The sequence below is a fragment of the Grus americana genome, chromosome 11 (genome assembly GCF_028858705.1).
Source record: "Grus americana isolate bGruAme1 chromosome 11, bGruAme1.mat, whole genome shotgun sequence".
NCBI lineage: Eukaryota > Metazoa > Chordata > Aves > Gruiformes > Gruidae > Grus > Grus americana.
This window is the reverse complement of record NC_072862.1, coordinates 157365-182710: the sequence shown is the minus strand read 5'-3', so window position 1 is coordinate 182710 and position 25346 is coordinate 157365. Positions and strand designations below refer to the sequence as shown.

The 25346-nt window shown below is 42.4% G+C and overlaps 1 protein-coding gene across 6 annotated transcripts in view; it reads right to left on the bottom strand.

Annotated features, from left to right (window-relative positions):
* FGD5 (FYVE, RhoGEF and PH domain containing 5) overlaps positions 1-25346 on the bottom strand; it is a 119552-nt gene that overhangs the window by 32872 nt on the left and 61334 nt on the right. For 5 of the 6 annotated variants that reach the window (XR_008578782.1, XM_054837949.1, XM_054837948.1 and 2 more), the window contains 5 exons: positions 11869-12020; positions 9887-10043; positions 5988-6075; positions 2952-3002; positions 840-898 (listed from right to left, as the gene is read on the bottom strand). Coding sequence is in view for 5 of the 6 variants with exons in the window: in XM_054837949.1 (XP_054693924.1) it covers positions 840-898; positions 2952-3002; positions 5988-6075; positions 9887-10043; positions 11869-12020 (507 nt within the window). In the remaining variant the exon portion in view is untranslated. The remainder of the gene's footprint in view (positions 1-839; positions 899-2951; positions 3003-5987; positions 6076-9886; positions 10044-11868; positions 12021-25346) is intronic. The other variant, XM_054837946.1, reaches the window with a different exon arrangement.

Sequence of the window (25346 nt, the reverse complement as noted above, 5' to 3'; positions counted from 1 at the left end):
GGTGGCTAGTATGACAAAAAGAAAGACACTGCCTTTATTTATCACCCAGAGGTCCACCAAGTTGAATTCCTTTGGAACCTACTGGATCCTGTGTCTGACAGTCTTTCTGCTGCCTCCTATGTGTCCCAACACTGCTTCTTACTGCAATAGAAAACTCCTATCACTTTAGACAAAAATCAGATCTAGAACCCTGGAAACAAATGATCATAAGACCACCTATATGCAGGCTATCTTTGCCAGTAAATTAGGACTCTAATATCATGTTAGTGATATTAATAAATCACACTGACCTTACAGAAACTGTTCATTACTTTGGAAAACTATATAACTTTAGATACCTAAATCTGAATTTAGACATGAGCTCTAACCTACGAAAGTCTTGGCCAGTCTATTTGGTTGCGTGATAATTTGCAAGACTATAAACCATGACCCATTCTTCTGAAGTAAAATGGGTTTCCAGAATTGTGGAAAAACTATGGAAATGAGCTCAGAATGTATCTTTGACAGTACATTTGTGATCTCTTCAACATTTAATATCTAAAAACATCCCAGGCTAGAAATAGAACCCTGAAAATTCTTGTCTCCCACTTCATTGCTCCATATACCATTTCAGCAACCCCAAGAGGGAAAAAAAAATTGTGCTGCTTGCTATGATGACTTGCATCTTGCACAGCTGCACTAAAGGGTATAGACTGCAATACTGTAAACCAAATCTGTATAAACCCTTGAGTCTCACCCTGGGGAAGGCTTCAGAATGTAACAGAGATATGCATTCTCTTCAGCAGATGTGCAGAAAAGACACTATTGATTAAGAGAGCATGTGTCATGGTAGGACTCACCGCCTGGAGCATGCTGTCATTGGCTCGGTCCGTGATTTCAGAAACAATGAATAAGGCAGCTGAGGGATGAAGCAAAACAAACACCATAAATCACATAAAAGAGTAGGAGAATAACCCAAATCCTTTCTGTTTGCAAGGGCATCCTTAAAGAAAACCAAACAACATTCCCAGCAGCAGCTCCTCTAACTTCCTTGCCACCTTCAGAATGCAACTGCTCAGCAAATTTAAGACACAGCAGAGTGCTGTCAGTTTCTTTTTTCTTCATCATTCTCTTGTGTGAAACTCTGCATCATACTTGTGCTGACCAAGAGAGCTCATGAGGTCCCTTTTAAGCACCTAGCATGGCACAAAATCTTTTTGTGTTGTTTTCTAATTGCATATTTTTGACAATTGGAGCTTGTGGTAGGGAGAGATTAATGTAACCCAGCTTTAGCCATCCAAAAGCATGGCAATCTAAGGTGATCTGTTTCCCCTTACTGCTGAGGGAGAGGACAGGTTAGAATCATAGAATCATAGAATAGTTTGGGTTGGAAGGGACCTCAAAGATCATCCAGTTCCAACCCCCCTGCCGTGGGCAGGGACACCCTTCACTAGCCCAGGTTGCCCAAAGCCCCATCCAACCTGGTCTTAAACACTTCCAGGGATGGGGCCTCCACAACCTCTCTGGGCAACCTGTTCCAGTGCCTCACCACTCTAACAGTAAAGAATTTCTTTCTAACATCTACTCTAAATCAACCCTCCTTCAGCTTAAACCCATTACCCCTTGTCCTGTCACCACACTCCCTGATAAACAGTCCCTCTCCATCTTTCTTGTAGGCCCCCTTCAGATACTGGTAAGCTGCAATTAGGTCTCCCCGGAGCCTTCTTTTTTCCAGGCTGAACAATCCCAACTCTCTCAGCCTGTCCTCATAGGGAGAGGTGCTCCAGCCCTCCAGTCAGCTTCGTGGCCCTCCTCTGGACTCGCCACTCCTCTGACAGGGAGGGATAACCTTTCTGACAGAAGTGTGTATGAAGTGATGACATGAATTAACACCTGGATTCTCCACTGGCAAATAACATGGGCCAGGGTATGTTTGCTGGCCCTGAGAGCAGTGTCATAACATGGCTCAGATCCTTATCTCAAATCTCTTCCTCTGGAACAGGGTATCCTATCTGTTTCTGGACGTAATCTGGGAGCATGCTAGCCATCACTGGCGAGAAATGTGACAAGCATGTGCTAACCACAACCAAGATAGGCAATTGCTTGACCGTCTGCCCTGGCCTTGTATAAATTACTGGTATAGCTGTAGTCCCACTGTGACTAGGGTCCTAAATCTTGCTTGAGACTCTACTCTTGGTCAGAACAGACTGACCTTCAGTCAGTCACAGACCTTATTGCTATGAGTTGGTTTGGATTTACACTCAGTGTACCAAAGAGGTGAACTGGTTTCATTAATACAACGTTATTTCTGCTTACACCAGCCTGGAAGCTACTCCCACTGAGGCCACAGCTAAACCTCACTTTGACTTTGGTGGGAGTACGAGACTTCTGCTTTATCCATCTGATGTGTTGGAAAGGATGGTGTTAACAGTTGAACATCTGGATTTGTTCTTGATTGTGCAAGTTTTTTATGCAATGTCTTTCAAGTTTACTTAGGCTTAAGGAATCCAGAATATAGATAAACAATTCAAACCTCCTGGGTTTCTCCAAAATTCATAGAGCACAGCAGGCATGCCATAGTTAATGGTACACGAACAAGCAGGTGGAGCCATCCCAATTGACTTTACAATGACCAGGCCAAATATGGACGCAGCAAAAGGGGACTAGGATTTCCCCAATGACTGGCACAGAACTACAATATCTGCACCACACTTGTACAGATGGTAATTTCTTCTTCTGTAAGTTGATTGTGTCAAAACTATAGGAAGCCCACGTTTCAATGGAAAAAGATAGGGTTCGTGCCCTAAATAATTTGTCTAAATTAGTAATTAGTTCTTACAGATCTTATATCTAACTTATTAACACAAAATCTTGAAAATAATCCTCTTCCATATACTACCAGTATAGATCCTATACCTCTTTAGAAGCAGAGTTAGAAAAGCAGAATTTTTGTTCTACCCATTTCATTTTACCTTGTGTGGCTTCATACTCTGTAGAATCAGGGCAAAGATTATTCAAGTAATCTGTAGAAAATAATCAAACAAACACAGACATCCAGTAATCAGAATACAGATCCACAAAATTTGTAGTATTATTAGCTAAAACATAAAATCCTAATCACGGAATCACAGAATGGTTTGGGTTGGAAGGGACCTTAAAGATCATCTAGTTCCAACCCCCTGCCATGGGCAGGGACACCCTCCACTAGACCAGGTTGCCCAAAGCCCCATCCAGCCTGGCCTTGAACAATTCTAGGGATGGAGCATTCACAGTAATGTCCCATATCACTTTATTCCCAAATAATTAAGTGTATATAGCCTGCTTCCAAACCACAACTCACTTTTGACTGCATTCTGCTTTGAGAATCAATGCAAGAGCATTGATACAGATTTGGACTTATCATGTAACTTGGCAGGTATAAACGAATAAACAGAGAGTGACAAAAGTATTTCCTTGTTTCTCAGCCAAGAGAATTGCTGAATAGCACCACTTTACAAATTCTTCTAATGAATTCTATTTTCCCATCTGAATGAATGATGTTGGCTGTAATAACTGATTTTCTGTATTTATAGTAAATTAATTATATGCATTTTGTAGACACAGGAAGGAGACTCTGGTTCTGTACATGCAGAGTTCGATGATTACTACTAAAGAATCACATTCTGAAAACAGGTTCTGTAAAGTACACACAGTATGACTTACATTTACAGGAATTATATTTGCATTATATAAAAACCTTTAATCTGTCAGTTTTATTTGGACTACTTGCCTTGGATCATCTGTCTATTCTTTGTCTTTATGCTTTTAATGACTGTAGTATATGAATGCTACCATTTTAAAAGCCTAATCCTGAAATGCTTCATTCTTATCTTTCTGATGAATCCAGGCTCCTAAATTCTGCATCCAAGAACTAGACCTCTGTGCTGAGAATGGTGCTGTGCATGGCTATCCATTCCCTTTAATATCCTATCCATGTACATTTCTCTTTCTAATGCTGTGCCGTCCCTGGCATCCCAAAATCTACCTGTATTCAGGAAAACATCTGCTTGTACTCAGGCAGGCAGGAAGGGGTTGTGCAGTGTTATCAGGCAGTATTTAGTGTTCCTTTTCACAGCTGCAAGCTCTGTCCTTGCCTATGGACATTTAACTGAGTGGGCAACTCCTTTTGGCTATAGTGCAGTAATTTGAAACCAATGTCCTCATAAAATAACTTTCCTTATCTGGTAGAAGCAGCCAGTTATGAACACACAAGTTCACCTGCATATTTTAATACTTTTTCTTATGCTGTCTAGAGAATCTGAAGGACTGCATTGCTCCAGACCCACCCTGTCCTAGCAAGCAAAGAAGGGCTTAGTTTCTTGAGGTGAAGAACTGAAGGAAGAAACCTACTTTCTGGAATATCTTAATCCAGCAGACCTTATCTCACTACACAGAAAAGCTTTCATTTTCTCAGTTAGTGCCAGTACCTGGGACAAGGAGGAGCTCAAGTTGCTTCAAGCATAGACAGAATCCAATCATGGGAGCTGCACTGAAACCCTTCCAGCTCTCTCACAAAATACCATGCTTCTTGTTTGCAATTTACCTTTCAGACCACAGAAATGGGCAAAGAAAATGGAGTGTAGTGGAGGTATTTATGACAGGGACATGCCAAGTCCTTTTTCTTAGATGCAGTATTTGTGCGCATGCACTAAAAACACTGGAAGGATCACGTGAGACTACTAAGTACTGCAACCCACAAGTCTGGAAAGTTGCCCTTAACATAGACACACCCAGAGGGGGAAGCGAGTCAGACAGAAAAAAAATCCTACTGTTGGCATCCAGTGTTCATTTGTATTGCTTGTACTAAAAAAGCAAAATAAGCTGCGAATAATGAGTTGCATCCTTGATCAAAGTGTCTGGAGCAAGATGAAACTGCTGCTAATCTGTGCTGTGAATAAAAATTTCATATGGTCACTTTGTTCTGCTGCATTTGCAGAAGTTCCTTCTAATATGCTCTGCCCTTCATCCGTTGTTGAGTACGGGCAGGGTTTATGGCTTCCTTTTTACTGTGCCACGCATAATTCATCTTGCATCCCTCTCCGCCCACACATATACATGCTCCCAAAGCATTTCTCCATCTTTATGTCTATGGATCCCTGCTCTTTTGTGTTCTGATCTGACTAAATTACTTGACAACACTGAGATTCATTGTTACATTTCATGATTTCCTTCCCCAACCAGTTTATCAGTAACAAACCTAAACTTCACAGTTCTTTCTAGGAGCCACAACCTGCTCCAGAAAGCTCGCTACCCTACAGGCTCAGACTTGCTAGATTTTCTGTGGCTTGCAGAGAATGAACCACCAGAGGGAACACAGCCCCTCTTGGACAGACTCCAGGTGGGAGTGATATATATGGTCCTGAATGTAAAGGGAAGGTGTAAATGTAAAATCTGTAAATGTACTGTTAATGTAAATTTGGATCTCTGCCTCCTACGATGCAGAGAAATTGGACTGGGATTTTTACTTAAACTTACCACTAGCCTTAGGTGTACTGTACGTAGGGCTTAGGGTGCAGTACTGGGTAAAACTGCTTTGCTGATGGAGTGGAAGATCGTGCTTGCCAATGTCATACAGGATGCAGTGCAGAGTCCCCTTGCTGAGGACAACTGTCCCCTACTGTCTCTGATAATTACCCTTGACATAAATAAAATCAAACCTGTTTGCTGACAGTGAGGCTGAACTCTGCCTCTCCTAATTCACAGAAGGAAAAAGTCTAGAAGGAATGGCTGAAAGCAGCTGACTTTACACTTTTTTGTGACCTTTCAGCATGGTTGTGCTGAAGTGCCTGCTCCTGCCCAGGCTCCCTGACATTTCCTGAATCCTGTACTAAGCATATTGAAGTTCCCAGGAAATCCCACACTGCTTCAGCCCTATTTTAGCTGTCTTGGGATCAACATGTGGCACAGTGGAGGCACAGAACATCACGGGGCGGTTTCCACTGAATACCTTTGAGAGTGATTTTACTGACCTGTGAGCAGCACACGATACTGGAAGACACGCTGCACCACTTTCAAAAGCAGGTGTTTCACACTCTGAGGGCTGCCACCAGAGCTCTGCTGTCCTCAATGGAAGGGAAAGGAAACACAAAGATCAGGGATGTGTGAGCTCAGCAGCAAACTGTTGTCTCCACCTAATGTGTACTATGAAAGTTTGCTACCAGTTGCATGCACAAATTCCATTGAACCATGTCCAATTTACCCAGCTTGCCAGGTGGTATCGTCTTTGCGACTATAAAGAAGTACCATAAACACTTTATTTCCTATAGCATTATTCACAAATAGTTTGGACTCAGAAGGAAAAGGGAGGAAAGCGAATACCATTTAGAAGGTAAAGGTTGGATAAAGATTTTAGGGTGGCATCTGAAGACAGAGGTATCAGATCTCAGTGAAGCTTGTCATCGCTGTTCCTTTTTTGGACTGAAAGTTTCTTCTGCCTGCAACAACTTTTTAGTATATTATTTCAGTACATGGAATTGAGCAAAATAGAGCAAAGTATCTCCCTGTGATTGAGCTCGAACTGAATGTCCGGAGAGTGTTTACAAGAAAATAAAGTGAGGTTGTGATCTTATTTTGCACACACATGGAAAAGAAGTAGCATTTTTCTCTTTACCTTTACCCTTTAGATGGATACCCATTGCATGTTGCTGCAAATCAGGCCCAGTCAGCATGGGTTCATGAAAGGCAGGTCCTGCTTGACTAACCTGATGTCCTTCACCACAAGGTGACCCACTCAGTGGATGACGGAAAGGCTGTGGATGTTGTCTAACTAGACTTTAGTAAAGCCTTTGACACAATTTCCCACAATATCCTCCCGGAGAAAATGGCTGCTCATGGCTTGGACGGGCATACTCTTCGCTGGGTGAAAAACTGGCTGGATGGCCAGGCCCAAAGAGTTGTAGCGAATGGACCTTAAATCCAGTTGGCGGCCAGTCACAAGTGGTGTTCCCCAGGGCTCAGTACTGGGACCAGTTCACTTTAATATCTTTATCGACGATCTGGATGAGGGGATTGAGTGCACCCTCAGTAAGTTTGCAGATGACACCAAGTTGGGCGGGAGTGTTGATCTGCTGGAGGGTAGGAAGGCTCTACAGAGGGATCTGGACAGGCTGGATTGATGGGCCGGGGCCAGCTGTATGAGGTTCAACAAGGCTCAGTGCCATGTCCTGCACTTGGGTCACAACGACCACATGCAATGCTACAGGCTTGGGGAAGAGTGGCCGGAAAGCTGCCTGGCAGAAAAGGACCTGGGGGTATTGGTCGATAGCAGTGTGCACAGGTGGCCAAGAAGGCCAACAGCATTCGGGCTTGTATCAGAAATAGTGTGGCCAGCAGAACTAGGGAAGTGATCGTCTCCCTGTACTCAGCACTGGTGAGGCCACACCTTGAGTACTGTGTTCGGTTTTGGGCCCCTCACTACAAGACAGACACTGAGGTGCTGGAGCGTGTCCAGAGAAGGGCAATGAAGGTGGTGAAGGGTCTAGAGTGCAAGTCTTATGAGGAGCAACTGAGGGAACTGGGGTTGTTTAGTCTATAGAAAAGGAGGCTGAGGGGAGACCTCATCGCTCTCTACAACTACCTGAAAGGAGGTTGTAGGGAGGTGGGTGTCGGTCTCTTCTCCCAGGTAACAAGCGATAGGATGAGAGGAAATGCCTCAAGTTGTGCCAGGGGAAGTTTAGATTGGATATTAGGAAAAAATTCTTCACCAAAAGGGTTGTCAGGTACCCGAACAGGCTGCCCAGGGAAGTGGTTGAGTCACCATCCCTAGAGGTATTTAAAAGACATGGTGTTTAGGGACATGGTTTAGTGACAGTTCTGGGTTAACGGTTGGATTTGATGATCTTAAGGGTCTTTTCCAACCTAAATTATTCTATTCTATAAGGGCTCAATTAAAATAGGAAACTTACTGTATATCTGTTAAATGTCACAACATTGCTGGAAAAACAACAGCAAGCCACAAAATTCAATCTTCAATTGTCTCCATATCTCTGGAGGCACCAAGAAACAGAAGCTTACAGCACTCAAGAGGAGTGGCACAAAACCCAGCTGATTCCTTACAAAGTCTGAGTCCAAAACCCAGTTGCGTTTCACGGGGTTTCAGTGTTCATTGACCAATGTTTCTTAAGTGTTTGCCACTTGTGAAGGGACAAAGGAAGAATAGCAATCTAACTGTTTAAAGGAAGGCTGGCAAGAGACACAGCATTTTCCAAGGCAGTACAGATGTTTCATGTTACTGTATTACTCCTCTAACTGGCCTTCTACTCTCACCAAATGTGCATTCAGGATTGTGCTGAGCATTCCCAGTCCCCCATACTCAAGTTAAAGGTGCTAGAAACGAGATGAGGCCTTGATTATGTGTTGTTAGATTGGAAAGCTAATAGTGGTCATGATTTAAAAAAATGCAGTAGGAAAGGACTGAGAGACACCTCCTCTCATTTGTGTGTGTATGCATGCATCCAAGAGGGCAAGAAGTTACAGAACTCACTGATTCTAGGGCAAAATCCTGCTGATGTCATCCTAGGAAAAGACTCATCTGCTGTCTTGGAAATAAGAGCTAATTCTCAGGGTTGATAGTTAAGACAGAAGTGTATAGGCATGTGGCTGGGAGAGATGGTGGGAATACAGGCACTCAGTACAAAGTCTGCATTTGCTAAGTTCATGTTCAGCACAGTGTGAGCCATCAGAGCTCCCCTCAGCTGCTAACAGGAAGTACTTGTGGTGACTGCAAGGTGTCTGTTTGTAAATGCTGACTTCCAAATGTCTTCTGAAATGAATTGTTATCCTTAATATTTCACATGTGCTACAGAGAAAAACACAATCCATACCCCATAAAGCTGGCATTCTAAATAACCTTTAAGGTCCGATCAGTAATTTATCCTTACAGCCCCTCTGCCACTCAAGTAAACATTGCTATTTCTTTTACCAGATGAAGATAATAAGGAATGGGGGTTCTAGACCCACAATAAAGCAGCATAGCTTTTAACCATTTTAGCTCAATAGTCACTGTAGCCTAACTAAAGTTTCCCATCCATGTATGGGTTTATGCTTTTGAAATTATGTGAAATGGCCACATTGCCAATACTTTAAAATGTAGTCAGTAATCATGGAATTTCTGTCACATGTATCTTGATGGTTTTTTTCAGTTATCCAGCATGGATGACTGAGTTAACACAATGCAAAATACATGTTTCTTGCTACAGGGCCGGAGGTTACAGGCCTGAAGTTACAGACCATCAGGGACTCTAGATTAAAAGAACCCTGTATGTGTCTGGCCAGTGGAGTTTGTGTCTTCCTGTGCAGTTCAGTGTTGCCTGTCACAACATCCTCTGTAAAGAGAGGTAGCAGTTAACAGGCATTTAAAAATGCAGAGAAATGCATTTGTAAAGATGTTGCAGGTTGATTGCTGCCAGCAGCTAAGCACCCATACAAGTTAACCCTAACTTCGTCTTGGCCAGAGCCAGTACAAAAGAAAGGATGGGAAATACAGTGAAAGAAAAGAAGATATGAAGAGATGGTAATAATAATAGTTATTAACTCTAACACATCCTCAACAGCTTGATAAGTTAATATGTGACTGTGAAACTACTCTACTATGTGCATATATTTCAGCAAAATATACTCATAGATCTGTAGGTTCACAACCATACATTCTGTGCATACATAGGGGTGCGTGGGCAACAGACACAGAAACAGAAACACACCATGCACATGTGAACATCTCACTTCAGTTTTAGCACCAGGATGTGTGAAGAGAGCTAGTCTCCCATTCTACCCTATCTGAACACTGGTGGAGTTGCAGAAAAGAAATCTTTGAGTAAGCCCTGTGGCACAACCATGCATTAGTGCAGGTAAAAAACCATGGGAGTCTTACCTCAAACTCCTGAATTATGGTAGCCAGTTGGGAATACTTAAGGCAGTTTTCATCTAGCAAAGCCAAATTCCTGTCAAACTGCATAATGTATGCTGTGTGGTGATTCAGCCTTGATTTTCTGGAGAGGAAAACATCAGCAACTTTCTGGTGTTCCTCCCTAAGGCCACAGAAAGAAAAGAAGCAGCAAATAAACAAACATACATAAATAAATAAGAAGAGCCATATGTCCTTCTCGTTGTATTAGACCCACAGTGGCTAAGGATTTCTGCAGCTAAAGCCTAGGTTAAGTGGCAGGAAAGAGGGGGTGCTTCACTGACATACTGGACATACTGTAGAATGGGCACCATGAGCGGCTGATCCTTTGGCTGTGCCTTTGCCACAAAGGCACTGTGTGTCTGTAGCAAGTAGTGTGTCTCCTTTCTGGACACAGCTTCCACTTCTCTAAACAGACCTTCCAGCTCCTGCAGTCCTGAAATATTTATGAAGCATGTACAAGGAGAGAACAGGACAAAATCTGAGATCACAGAAGAGCAATCATAGTTAAGAGAGGAACATGAGATCCTGGGGATGTTAAAGCAAGAGTGTTTGGGGGAGCACAGGCACAGGGAAGGACTTACTGGAAAGTTCAAGGGTGGTGGTGAGCTGGGAACCTGTATGAGTGCAGCCCTATGCCACGTGCCATTCTGTTGTGTTTGCAGTACAGTCCTCTTTTTTCCCCAGTGCCACAGAGTAGTTCTGGACAGAATCCTAGGACATTTCCAGTTGTGTCCCTTTTGTCTTGGGGAACAAGGCAGCATGCTGCTAGAGTAGGGCTGTGACTTCTTTAGGACACAACAAGTCATTTTAGATCCCAGCTGGAAACACCAATTCTGTTTGTGTTATGAGTGTATAAATCATAAATCAGTGGTGAAAATTTTTAAGTCTTTCTGCCATTTGCAACAGTCCCTTGGTGGACACAAACCAATATTCAGTTCCTTTTAGCCTTTTCTTGTGTGCTTTGACTTGAAAGTGCAGGGCTGACAAGGAGAGCTGTGCTCTGCATTTAGGATTGTTACTGAAAAGTTCTGATCTGACTTCCTTAACTGCTCAGTGGCAGTGCTGGGAAAGGATCAGCTACTGTCAGTGACCACTGCCTCCTGAAGTCCAGCAGCATGGAGGTGTGGGGCTGCATGGTCCATCATAAGCTGTCAGAGCCAGAGTAGTTCAGTCTAGGCCAGCGGCTGCACTGGCTACTGTAGGTTTAGTCATCTTGAGTCTGCAGAGGTAATTTCTCTCAGACATTCTTATTCCAGTAGTTTTGATAGACTACAGCCTGGCAGCCTGGCTTAAGTCAGAGGTCTCCTTAACTGAATGAATTTTGGAGCTTTGTCTGTCCTAGGCATGGTCTTATTCTCTCATGGAAAGACTTTGCCCTGTGAGGATGTTTGGCTTAGGTGGAGTTCCTCAGCAGGCTGACAGCGTCTGTTCAGCTTGGAAGCCTAGCCTGTGCAGAGCCCTGCCTTGGTGCTGAGAGTGAGGGGGTGTCCCTTATCTGAGAGCTACACAGTTGCTATGCAGATTTCTGTAAGCAGATGATCTTCTTTAGGATCAATTCTGATGTCTGCTGTTCCTGCCTCCTATGGCATGAGTCTGTGACCCTCAGGCCATGAGTGTGAAACCACTTGGTGATGGCTATGAAGTGGCATCAGAGGATAATGCATATGAAGCAGGCTGTCCTCACAGTGACTGACAGAGCCATTTCAGAGTCATGGGCTGTGCATTGCACAAATGTTTCAGTATTTGGTTTCTTAGCCTGAGAGCCTCTACATTGACTTCCTTCCTGCTTGTATGCAAAATCTGCCAAAGCAGTTCAGGTTCTACTCCTTTCATCTCTGCTGGAATCCCACCCTCCCTGCTAGTGAGGTCAAGGGAACACTGAAGAGTTCACCCACCTGCTGTGGAGGGTATGTTAAGACCATGAAACCATGCCATTCTGTACTTACCATTTAGGGACTCTTTCTTCCAGTTCTCCCAGGATGTCTTGGTGTAATTCATAAATTTCAGGGAGTTCACTGAAGCCCTCCTTGAGTTTGACTTCTTCCTGTTCATTTTCATCTTCTTCTCCAAGCACTTTCAAGATACCTTCATAGAAACCCTGTGAACAACAATACAGAAATAAGGCAAACAGACTTAATGTCTCTCTTCTGAAATTATCATTACAATTTCTTGATTCCTAAACTATGCTTTGTAGGAATTGTAAGACATGCCATCAATAGTGATAGAGTGTACCCAGTATAGCAAGGAGATCATAGCATATGTTTTCTTCCATCCATTAGTTCATACACATTTTTAGATGAATTCCACAATGCTGTCAACCCAAAAGTGGACATTCCACCTGAGCAAGTCATCATCCTTTTATTTACCTTGCCTTTTTTTTCTTGCTTTTCTGCAGGAAAACATTTTTATAGTGTTTCTTAACCAGAAACATATTTTTTTAACAATGAAGGATGAGATTCTCCTGTCACTTCATTGGGTCCAACAGCTTGACATGAAAAACATCAATGTCTACATGTCTTGTGCTAAAATTTGAAACACTTGTCTCCAAATCTGAACTTAAAGAGAAGCAGCAGCTATAAATTTAAGCTATGGAACAAAAAATTTTCCCTATGAAACCTAACTAAGACCTTTTTTCCTCATCTTAGAAATGGTTTTGATCCTGAAGTGGTTTATAAATTATGTGAGCACAGGAGTAATTTCCTCTGTATTAAAATGTAGTGAGCTCTGGTACATAATAGGGCACCTGTTTAATAGTGCATAGGAAAATGTTTCCCCAGCTTTGACCTGGAAATGAGGAATAAGGCCTCCATGCGAAACTGCAGTGATAATTTGTATTAGATCCCCAGGCATTAGAAAATCATCCAAACAGCAGACAGCAAATATTTTATGTGCAAAACACTGTTTAAAGTCTCCTTCATTCAGAACTCTGGATGCTGAAATGTTTTCAGGTCAAAGCCTGATTCCTACAGAATCCATCTTCTTTGCTTCAGGCTTGTAAAGGAGGCTTTGCTGACACCTGGATACACTCGAGACACTTTGGCCCCTGTGGTGCCCTGGCCCTTTCCAGGTTCCTACCAGGCACTGCTGTTTCACCTGCCTGCTGCAGCCAGACACATCCCCTCTTCACAGGCAGTGGCTAGAGAAGGTCAGGCATTTAAAGCTGCCTGGGCTTTGTGCAGGTCTGAATGCAACCCGTGGCAATGGGGTGCAAGGCAATGCACAACACAAGAAGGCAGGAAAGCTGATGCTGTGCAGAGGTATAAGTAATGCTTTGCTGCTGAGTGGCGTGAAGCAGGTTCCTAACCCAGGGATTCTGGCTACCTTTGCTAGGAGCTAGGGCACTATAACTAGGTGGTTTATCTTCATAGCAGTATCTGGTGTTCAAAAGCAGCAGCCTTCATTCAATGAAATTAAAAGTGTGTGATTTCAACACCTGCTTCTTCAGTATTGCTAAAAGTAACTGAAAAGTGTTAGTATAGTATTCAGTGTTTGCCTGAGGATAGTCCTGCATAACTGCTACAGGTTTAATTCTCCCCTGTATTCCCTGCAAGGAGATGACTCTGCGTGTTCCTCCATCAGGGTCAGGTTGGGCTCTTACTGTTGAAGTTCCCATTTCTGCTAGTCAGGTCTTCATGGGCAAGGTATCTGAATCTCATGTTTTCTATGAAAATAGATGAATAATTAGAAACCTAAGTGCATCCCAGATTGTGATGAGAGCAGAAACTGGGCATTCATACACAATTGCTTAGAAACTAATTCTATGAGTGCCTTTTCCAATCTTTTTCTGCATCCCAATAAGCCATGAAGTGCATAGAGTTTTTATTGCACAAGATGAGGAAAAAAAGGGTGAGAGTGAAAACCAGAGTAAATAATCAAAAGAACAGCTCAGTAGAGAGGCCACATTAACAGTGAGGTTTGAAATGACTTGTTTTGGTGCAGCAGCAGCCACAGACTAGGAGATTGCAAAGCTTCCTTCCTTATAAAAATACTATCTGTCCTCATCTGACCTTCTTCTTTTTTTTTTTTTTTTCTGTGAACGTAAGGCTAGGGGATTGCAGCATTCTCTCTTATTGCTAGCCAGCCTACACGTGCTGTTTTTTTCCCCATTAAGTACCTCAAATTGTGTATTGCTTTTAAATTCAGCATTAAAAATACGTGAATGGAGGCTTTGTAGCTGAATATATTTAGATTCACTGACTTTGAAGCTAGGAAGGACCATATTGATATGATATGATATGATATGATCTAGGATGGCCTGGTCAGTATTCCAGACCACAAGACTTACTAGAATATAGCATTACTAGGAAAACAACTAGCTTTAGTTTAAGACAGAATCTACCACATGTTATGGATATGCTAACACGGCATCCTGAGAAAAAGAAGAAGAAAAGGGGCTTTTGGTAATCTCATGAAGTGTCAGGTAGCTCACAACCACATACAAATCCCAAGCATCTAGTCACAGCAGAGCTGGTGTTAAAGCCCTGGTTGTATCCTGTCAGACTAAGGCCATCACACCAGGAGTTGTTCTTCCAGCAGGTTTGCACTGAGCCATGCTTCAGCCCAAGATCTAGTGTGAAGGAAAGCTTTAGTGTCTCACCAGTCTGGCCAGATCCATGCTGTGAATGTATTTTTTCACATACTACTCTGCAAACAGTGAGTTATTATTAAAACCAATGCTTTTTCAAAGATATTTTTAAAACATTCTCTGTCTGTCCATAGAAGCCAATTCATCAGAAAAAAAAAATGCAGCTGCTTTAACCATTGCTGAGAAGGTGATTCTGCTGGATGAGTTAATAGAAACGGCAGCTAGATTTTTCCACTCAGAGACCATTTCCTGGCCTCCTATCCCACTGTATGTGATGTGGCCAAATGTGCTGTGAAAGGAAGCAGAGGCTTGATAAAAACAAACCTCTAAGGTCACACAGCTCATTGAAAGATGCCAGGCTGTTTCTATCCGGCCCTGAACCAGGATGGGATAGGTTGAGTATCTTCCTCTGTCAGGATCTAGTGATCATGAAACCTATTGAAAAAAGTCAAATTCTGTCCTGTGAACTTTTAGGGATAATCTTATGAACTTCCCTGGGCTGTACTGGGATTTACCATGGCATTTACCATTGGCATAAGACCAGTTGTCCTCTGGGTACCCAGCCCTCTGAGCTGGAAGACAGGGACGGGGAGCAGAATGAAGCCCTCATAATCCAAGGGGAAATGGTTAGTGACCTGCTATACCACTTAGACACACACAAGTCTATGGGGCCGGATGGGATCCACCCAAGGGTACTGAGGGAGCTGACAGAAGTGCTCACCAAGCCACTTTCCATCATTTATCAGCAGTCCTGGCTAACCGAGGGGGTCCCAGTTGACTGGAAGTTAGCAAATATGGTGCCCATCTACAAGAAAGGCTGGAAGGAGGATCCAGGGAACTACAGGCCTGTCAGTCTGACCTAGGTGCTGGGGAAGGTGATGCAGCAGATCATCTTGAGTGCCATCACGCAACACAAACAGGACAACCAGGTGATCAGGCCCAGTCAGCATGGGTTCATGAAAGGCAGGTCCTGCTTGACTAACCTGATGTCCTTCACCACAAGGTGACCCACTCAGTGGATGACGGAAAGGCTGTGGATGTTGTCTAACTAGACTTTAGTAAAGCCTTTGACACAATTTCCCACAATATCCTCCCGGAGAAAATGGCTGCTCATGGCTTGGACGGGCATACTCTTCGCTGGGTGAAAAACTGGCTGGATGGCCAGGCCCAAAGAGTTGTAGCGAATGGACCTTAAATCCAGTTGGCGGCCAGTCACAAGTGGTGTTCCCCAGGGCTCAGTACTGGGACCAGTTCACTTTAATATCTTTATCAATGATCTGGATGAGGGGTTTGAGTGCACCCTCAGTAAGTTTGCAGACGACACCTAGTTGGGCGGGAGTGTTGATCTGCTGGAGGGTAGGAAGGCTCTACAGAGGGATCTGGACAGGCTGGATTGATGGGCTGAGGCCAGCTGTATGAGGTTCAACAAGGCTCAGTGCCATGTCCTGCACTTGGGTCACAACGACCACATGCAATGCTACAGGCTTGGGGAAGAGTGGCCGGAAAGCTGCCTGGCAGAAAAGGACCTGGGGGTATTGGTCGATAGCAGTGTGCACAGGTGGCCAAGAAGGCCAACAGCATTCGGGCTTGTATCAGAAATAGTGTGGCCAGCAGAACTAGGGAAGTGATCGTCTCCCTGTACTCAGCACTGGTGAGGCCACACCTTGAGTACTGTGTTCGGTTTTGGGCCCCTCACTACAAGACAGACACTGAGGTGCTGGAGCGTGTCCAGAGAAGGGCAATGAAGGTGGTGAAGGGTCTAGAGTGCAAGTCTTATGAGGAGCAACTGAGGGAACTGGGGTTGTTTAGTCTATAGAAAAGGAGGCTGAGGGGAGACCTCATCGCTCTCTACAACTACCTGAAAGGAGGTTGTAGGGAGGTGGGTGTCGGTCTCTTCTCCCAGGTAACAAGCGATAGGATGAGAGGAAATGCCTCAAGTTGTGCCAGGGGAAGTTTAGATTGGATATTAGGAAAAAATTCTTCACCAAAAGGGTTGTCAGGTACCCGAACAGGCTGCCCAGGGAAGTGGTTGAGTCACCATCCCTAGAGGTATTTAAAAGATGTGTAGATGTGGTGCTTAGGGACATGGTTTAGTGTTGGACATGGCAGTGCTGGGTTAACGGTTGGATTTGATGATCTTAAAGGTCTTTTCCAACCTAAACAATTCTATTATTCTATGATTCTATTTCTCATGACTCTGGCTTCTGTCTTGTTAAGTTTTATAAGTATATGGAGTAATTAAGGAGGAGTCTGAAACAACTGATTTCCATGAAACTTGCTAATATTCAGGTAGCACCAACTCAACAGAGTATGTTTCACTGGGGATCCAAATTTTACATTAGCTAGTGCACTTCAGTTTGATTAAATCAAGGTAGCTGTATTGATTTCAGCATGCTGGGGATCTGGTTGGTATGACTGTGGTCCTGCTCAAAGGTTCTGTAAGGAGCAGGAGAGCCTCTGGGCACAGAACTTAAAAAATTCCTCTCTTCTCACCAGTAGGAACTGACTCCAGGCAAGAGCAGTTTTTAGTGTCCTCAGATTCATTCCTCGCTTTTCTGTTGTAACACTGTCAACTGCAATATACACACTGGTTCAGTATGAACTGGAATGACTTGAATATCTAATAGATACTAGCCAAAAGGAAAGTCATACATAGGTTACCTATTGTTAGCAACTATGACAGATGAAGCATTTGTTTTCTGAAAAGCCACTAGAACTAGGTAAAAAAAAGATCATGATGACAATTTTCTTTTTGACTAACTATATCCTGGATAAAACAAGATCATAAAAATTTCCAAAAGAATATTATTGTGTTTCCTACTTATCTGGGTCTGATTTCCACAATGTGTCCTGCCCCAGTACCACAAATAATCCCAATGTTGTGCTATTCCAGATCCCATTTTTTCTGGTGTGTGAGTGAGCCTATCTAACTACATATTTCAGACAGCATATGCTCCAGAGGCTTTCCAACCAAGCCAGTCAATCTTTCTTCTGGATGCTTTTTATAACTCAAAGGAATCTGCAACTTTTCAAAGTCCTCAGTCATAATTAATCCAGACTGGGGAAAGGGAAAGAATCCAAAGTGTTCTTTCAGCTTATTGTGCCTGGAGAAGTGAATAGCTGTAGTAAGTTCACTACTGATGTGCTTAAGTAACCTATTATGTTATAGAAATGTCATCTTTTCCAAATTAACGTTGAATAGCTCTGTATCTGTCCACTTTCCACCATAGCTGAGCAACAAGATTAACACTCCTTTCCCACAGCATTTCAGTGGATTTAATTAGTCATTAGTTGCCTGCCCCTTTGATTATAATGAATTCTTGGACAAATTATTTAATTCCAGTTGCCTGGATAGCCAGCTTCCTAATGATTAATAAAAAACCTGCAGCATAACAGTAATCACTGTAAACATCCGTTAAAAGAATATAATTATGTCACTATTGAAAGTGCTGAGTGCCTGGGAAGCCATTAATCAAATGCAAAGTGCTTCTGCAGTCTCACTAACTCTAATCAATCATGGCGCCTGAAGGTCTCCAAGTCTGTCACCCAAGCCCTATGTCTAAACACAGAAGGTACCAAACACTGAGTCCATATAATTCCCTGCTGCGTCAAAAATTTCTTAGAACAGAAGCATGAACTGAAGTCATTCAGTTCAAGGCTCTGGCATGATGGCCACAGAGCTTAGTCTCATCCAGGGGTATATGAGCATACAGATCTCACTCCTGTCTTATGCCAATACCTGCACCAGTGTTTGTGTGAGCGCGTGAAAGCATAACGCAAGCTGGCTAGGTGACATAGAAGGTTAGCAACTGTGCTATTAAAATACATTTTTGAAACATAAAATTTTTCATTACGTTTTGGGCAATCATAAATAAGCCCTTTACAGCCATCCAATGGCCAAATCCTTAACATCCCTGAAATAAACCCTACAAATAATTAAGTGAAATAAAGAGGATCAAACCCCACAGCCACAAAGGCTGGTTGATTGTTCTTTTTTCTTCTTTTGTTTGTGCACATAACTAACACACACAACTGTTAGGGTTTTTTTCCCCAAGAATGCCTCTGAAGAACATCTGTTCTCTGCTGGAAATGGAGACTGTAACCTGGAGCCTGTTATAAGGGCATGAGACAAGGAGGAATGTGGGGTTAGTTTCAATAAGATCTTATGGTTTATGCGGAGAACTGCCTAGCTGTCACATGCTTGGCTCTTGGAGTAGAATCTGATAACCTCTGTGAGGTGATGAGGCTCACTATAGGGTGCTGGGATATGAGATGCTTTAGAGATGCTGGCAGTGCCTGCCAATGCTAAGAGGAAACAGTGATTACAGGAGAGTTCTGGGGAAAAAAAAGATTTAGGTACCTGGCTCTGGGCTACAGAAAGGTAGCCCAGCTTAACTGGGATCAGAAACCTGGAAACCTTTGTAGCAGGTAGTTATCTCCAGGTACTCTTTGAAATGAGTCAGCAAGGCTAGTTTTTGGTAGAGCACTTAGAAAGTTCTCTGCTGGATTCAACATCTATGTGAAATGTGATATTCTAATCCAAAGGCAAAAGGGGTAGTTAATGGGACAGGAGTTAGTTTTGTTTCCAGGATTTTGTTAGCAGATGCAGGAATGGTGAGGTTGTGTATTAAATATCTCCAATATGGGACTGAGTATGTTTTGGAGTCCAGCTGCAAAAATCAATTTTAGCAATCCTGTATGCATATCAACAGCCATTTTGCAAGATGGATACATCCCATACATATTGTGGTCCTTCCTGCATTTCAACCCTGCTGCCAGTTAGCTTTTGTTAGCCTGAGAACATTTAACCTTGCAGAACCCTAGTGAAAGGAAGGTAGGAAAACTAATCTCTTGTCAGCTAAACCACTGCTTCAGGCAAGTAGTTTACCCAGGAGAAAAAACTGCATGTATATATATATATATATATAAAAAAAATATGTATATTTGCTGTGGTGGGTGATTTCTCTTCTTTAACTTCTACTTGAAAATAATCCTGGGTATAGTAATTCAGTATGGACCCAGAATATCTGTTTGCTTTTTCTGTGTATAACAGAATAGACCAGTTAGATCAGTTAATCCAATGGTCCATGGATACCTGGGGAGCCAGGGACTACTGCAACCAGACTAGTAGGGGTAGTTAGGAAATGATAGGACTGAAATCAGTCTCTACCTTCACTGTAAAAAGCTGATGGTTCTGCCACCTGCAATAGGCTGAAAGCAACTATGTAGATTAGAAAGGTGAGTAGACTGGAGCAGAGAAAGTCAAGATTTTGACTTAAAGGTATAGATAAACAGATAGCTCTATTTGAAAGAAAACCTTTTAAAATTGGTCAAGAAATGCTGATCAGTTGCTAGATCTCCTTCTTGGTTTTCTGTTGTTATTTGTTCATCTTCTAAAGCAGCGGTGTTTAAGATGCTAATCCTATCATAATGGAAATCCTAGTTCTTGTGTATTGACTACAATGGCAGGAGACTAGAAGGAGAAGGGGGTACAGCACCATTATATTGGCTTTGCCATTAGTAATTTATAGTCCTACGATTTGACCAACAGTTGCTCTGCAGGTGGGAATGGAGGTTCCTTCTCACTGGCTTTCAGAACTGTGTTCCCAGCATCAGGCCTGCATTTGAACCAGAAATTGTGAATTTCTAGTAGAAGGTAGTGGTTGTAGAGCAAAGCCATACTTTAACAGGTCAAGAGAAATATCGGAAAGGAAATGTATTTCTGTGACCAAAAAGTGCACATTACAGTAGAAGGACCAGATTGCTAGACTCTGTGGCTGGATTAGAAAAGCTCTGAATGCCTGCAGTCTAAGTAGTATGTTCCAGATCTTGGGTGCTGAAGCAAAGTCTCTACATGCTCTTTGTTGCATCATCTCACTGGAAGAAAGGAAGCTTCACCTTGCAATAATGCACAAAGCAGAAAAGAGCTCAACTGCTTTCCAGATTCTGAAGTATCTTCATGATGTTGATAATGAGGGAAAGAAATCTTAACTCAAAATGAGTCTGATGCAGTGCTTTGAAGAAGCTAATCATCTGCTGTTCTTGCAGTCACCTGCTAGAGAAAAACTATATAAATTTATACCAACCAAAGGTCTGACCTCTAACGCTGTCATGGCTGAATCAGCTTTCCTGCTTATACCTCTACTGTGTGTTAAAGAACAGGAAAGGACTAATGGGTGAATAAATTCACGTAGGATATTTCTACAGTTTTCAAGAGGAACACTGGTTGGGGAGATGTGTGAGTTTCCATTAGGGAACAGATCTGAGGAAAAAAAAAACCCAACAAACTAAAAAGAGAGTGTACAGAGCAGATACATTAGTGGAAAACCATGCCATTTTTCTGCCTCAGTCCACAAGTGGGAATACTGGCAACTTCAGCTGCGGAAATCATGTCTGCACACAACATGTTTACCTTGCTCATGCCACAATTCCCACCTGGCATCTGGAATTCTATACTTTTCAATAAATAATGAAACGTACATGCATCCAAAAATCATTTTGCATGTGTATCTAGAATTGTAATTGCTTCTCAAGTCAACCTGATTTTTTTATGAACTGATAATATTGGGAAGTAAGCATATTTGACCCTTTGTGGGTGGGCCAGGGAGGACAACAGGAAATCTTACTGCAGCCCAAACTTAATACAACTGAAGTCTATACTGATTGCATAAAATGGTGCAGGGTTTTACAACCACTTTCACTTCTAAAATGAAGGTGGATTCCACAGATACTACATATTGCAGGATCCAAGGCTCTTCTGGACATCTAGGCATTACATCTGAGGGGAGGGTGAAGAGTTCAAAGGGGGAGAAGAGAGTCTCCGTATTAAAGCTGAATGCAGGCATGAGATGCTGTACAGTATGCCATGAGCCAAGTCTGACTCATGGGTGGTTCTTTGAGGTATCTTCATTATGGCCAGCAGCCTCTCTCCTAATGGTGTAAGTGGCACCTGTGAATTAAAAAGTGGCACATCTCCTGTAGCAGAGTGAGTGACCCTTGATCTGCACTGAGCAGTGATCTTCCCAAATTTCTCATTACTGAGCTCAGAAGAAACAATGCCAGATGAACAATAGAAAATACTATCGCAGCAGACACAATTAGTCTCTTATCCTGCCATTGCAGGGTACAATCTAGGTCAGGAACCCTGACCTCAACACACACTCACATGCAGTCAAATACACACGTTCATCCAAAACACTGCAAACGAGTTTCAGAACTGGCAAGCTGTAGAGCATGCATTGCGAATCAGTGGGGCTTGTTACCAGGGAATTGTCCTGATGCCAAATGTGCTAGTGTGACTTCCCTCTCCTTTTAAAAGATATACAGGTTATTTCAAAGCTATTTTGGCTCAACATTCCCACTGCAGAAGCTCCATGGCCGATACATAGCTATTTTCCCACTGCCGATGAAGACAACAATGAATAAATAAATGAGGAGAAAAAAAACCCAGCCTACTATAAGTGAGGGCAGGCTATTCTTTTGTGACACTGCATCTGTAGGCTTTTAGCAGAGCTTCAGAGGGTCTAACAGCCAGCTAGCTCTTCATTTATCCATTCACTAAAGCATTTAATTAGGAAAATAATGACTTGATTGGTCCAGCAGAACTTTGAACATCATGCAAGAAATTCACAGTAGTAAAAAAGGCTGCTCAGCCAATCATTCACTGGAAGTGTAAATCATTAGAAAGATGGAGTTCTGTTTTGTCTAATATGTAATAGTGGCTCCTAAATCAGATGTTTATTTTTTGTTCTTGAGAATGTGCTGCCCACCAGAATTCTGAAAGTAGAGTGTAACCAGTGAGCCTGACTTCATGATAATCTGCATTTAGATACCTTTGAGTTAGTGACTTGAGCACTAAGATAATTTTGTTCTTTTTTATTTCCTAAGATTTATTTTGCAGTCAGAAGCATTGGGATGCCCAGTGCAGGGTTGGATCCCAAACTGCTCAAAATGCTGGAGAATGAGCACATGTTATATCTATTCATATCATATTCATATCCATATCTTCAAATACTGAGGAAACATAAATCTGGGTCTTAGTGTTTCTAAGAATTGTGGCCCATTGTTATGAGGAAAATGCAAACCAGAAGACAGAATCAACTTTCTTTGAACAGGGAGGTGTTGGGGCTGGTGTTTTTTTCAGTGCAGAGCTGTCTTTTTAGGTATCTTAATTCAGTAGATGCCTCAGAGGGAAGTAATAATGACTCCAAAGGTTTTTATGCACCAAAAAGGTGATTTTATGTACAAAAGTCAAAGACAGAATAAATGCAAACAGGGTACACTATCAAGCAAATGCTTGATCCCATACAGACTGGGATCCTGAGGCAGTCTGAGTCACACTAAGTTTGATTTGTGTACTTCTAGTAAAGCCATTTGAAACAGACTGGCTGAAGGGAAGCAAATAAACCAGACTCTTGGTCCTCGAAGGGGATGTGTGAAACATTAGGCTGAGAAAGCAACCTGCAGCATTTTTGTTCGGGAGCAAGCACTAAGAAAAAGATGACAAGTGCAGCCTGCATTACTAGGGAAGAGGAATAGGAGAAAAGAATGACAAAGTTTGAGGATTAAATGATCCTGAAGGAAATGGAAAGACTAATCAACTTTGGAAAACTAAATTGTCAGTACCAAGAGATCAAGGACTTGGACTGCAAGGCCCTGCCAGTCCCATCCGCTCAGTCCAGAATGAGTTCTTAACTCCCTGCTCCAGAGAATTGCATTACCTTTGAGTAGGGTAAATAACAGCTAACCCTTTAGATTATTATCACTACTACCACACCAACTGATACCGAGTTTGTGAGCTAACATAATGTTTCCACTCTTTCAGTTCAATAGCAGAGTGGGTGTATGGAAATGTCATCATTTTGGCAATCAATCAATTTATTTAAGTCTCTGCTGAAAAGCCAAACAGATTCTGTTACGCTGAATGAATAGCAGCTCCAGCCAAGCCTGGAAATGAGATGGGAAACTGCTCCTGCTGCAGGCTTAAGAAAAGCCTTTTTTTCCTTTCTGAAAGCAGCTAGGGTGTGGTTTAGTTCCTTGCCTTTCTTACCCACATGTAGGTTTATATATGAAGATGAGACTTGAGACTTGAAGATGAGCATTTAGAAACTGTTTTCTTGAGAAAGTTGGTGATGAGGAACAGAGAGAAATGCTTGCCTGAGCTGAGATAGGTTGTCGAGGAAGCCTTTGGTTCTAACTGGCCATGAATGGGGTGTTGTACCTTGAGGGCAGTTTGGTGACTCTGTGGTCACTGGTGGTTGCTTGTGACATCTGCCAGTGGGACCTGTGTCAACAGCGAGTACACAGCAAAGCAGAATTTTTTACTGATGTGACTATTCCTAATGCTATACAAATATGCAAAAAGGAGTAATTAGTTTATTGTAACTTTTTGCACTATGACAGTATTGAAAAGCCTCAGTTAGGCAATAATTCCCCTGTAGTCCAAGGGACTTACATGTTGTAAAATTGGTAATAGTTTCTCTAGATTTCTGGAATAATACCCTAGCCAACAGGTGAATATAAAGAACCAACAGTAGCTGGGGTGGGAAAGGTAACTGTGCTGGGACTGCAGCTTTCTAGATTGAACATGATTACAACAGAAAAACCTGCAGATTACTTCTGAATACCACTGCAGTAGGTAGCTATCCTGCAGACATCAGCCTATAGCAGCAGAGGTGGGGTAAGCTAGGGCTATAGACAACTGATAAAACACAGAAATGAACGCTCTGAACCTGTTCCCATAATGATTTTTGATCTCTTCTAAACTAAGGAGTGCCTGAACTAGCAGTCAAGCGTGAAAAGAGACTGGCTGTTCCTCTCTCTCAGTCTCTAACCCAGGTGCCATTCATACATCCTCGCTACTTAGAAAGCCAACTCATAGAAACAATTAAGTCTTATTTGAGAAAGTTGCTTGTTGACTCTGCTGAAAAAAGCGTCCAGTAGCCCCTAAAGGAGTGTATGCATTTGGTGATGGGGCAAAAAGGATACGTTTCTACTGCAGAAGAAAACCGTTAATCAAAATTTTGCACCCAAAATCTCATCCTAAAATTGATGCAGACCTTTCTGAACTTTCTAACTTGAAACAATGGGAACTGGGAGAGGAAAAGTGGAGAGTGCATGGGTACAGTGATTCTGACATTTCACAGCCTATAAGTGGCTTAACTTTGCAAACCAGTGCATTCATCGAAGGGTTTACTTTAGGCCCTTATTTTAATTTGAAATTTTAACTCCTCTTTTGGTGCTCTAACTTTCATAATTAAGGAAATAATAAGCACATGCAAAACACTCATAAGATCCCTCTGCTTCAGTGAGATGGGCAGGCAGGGAAACAAAATGCCAGCAAAATAGGATTCAGTGGAATATTCCATTACAGGGCTGAAATATATATAAAAACCAAACAAGTGCTTCTAATTGATGGCTGACAGAAACAGAACTTGCCCAGGCATTGGAGTGCTATTACCAGTATCTTTTTAATGATAAATTAACCAGTCGATCCAAACCTAATAATTAAGTATGATTAAAACAGAGCCAATTTCCCTGATGCCTTAAAACCTTAATTCCAGGACTGGCAGGGCAAGCTCCAGGTAATGTTACTTATTTTCTGTAATAAACACTCTGCTTAGAAAGTGTCTGAGTTCCCCAACAGGAGAGCAAGGAGTAGTTACATTTTTGAGTCAAGCCAGGAAAACTTTCTGGTTTAATTCCCTCATATCTTTGAGCCAACTCTGGAGCACTGGAGCAGATAAAATTAGCAATCAAGGAGAGTTTTTCTGTAACTAACCTATGAGCTGTAATTTTTATGAAGATTCTGTTTATTAAGGATTACCAACAGTTTGGAGG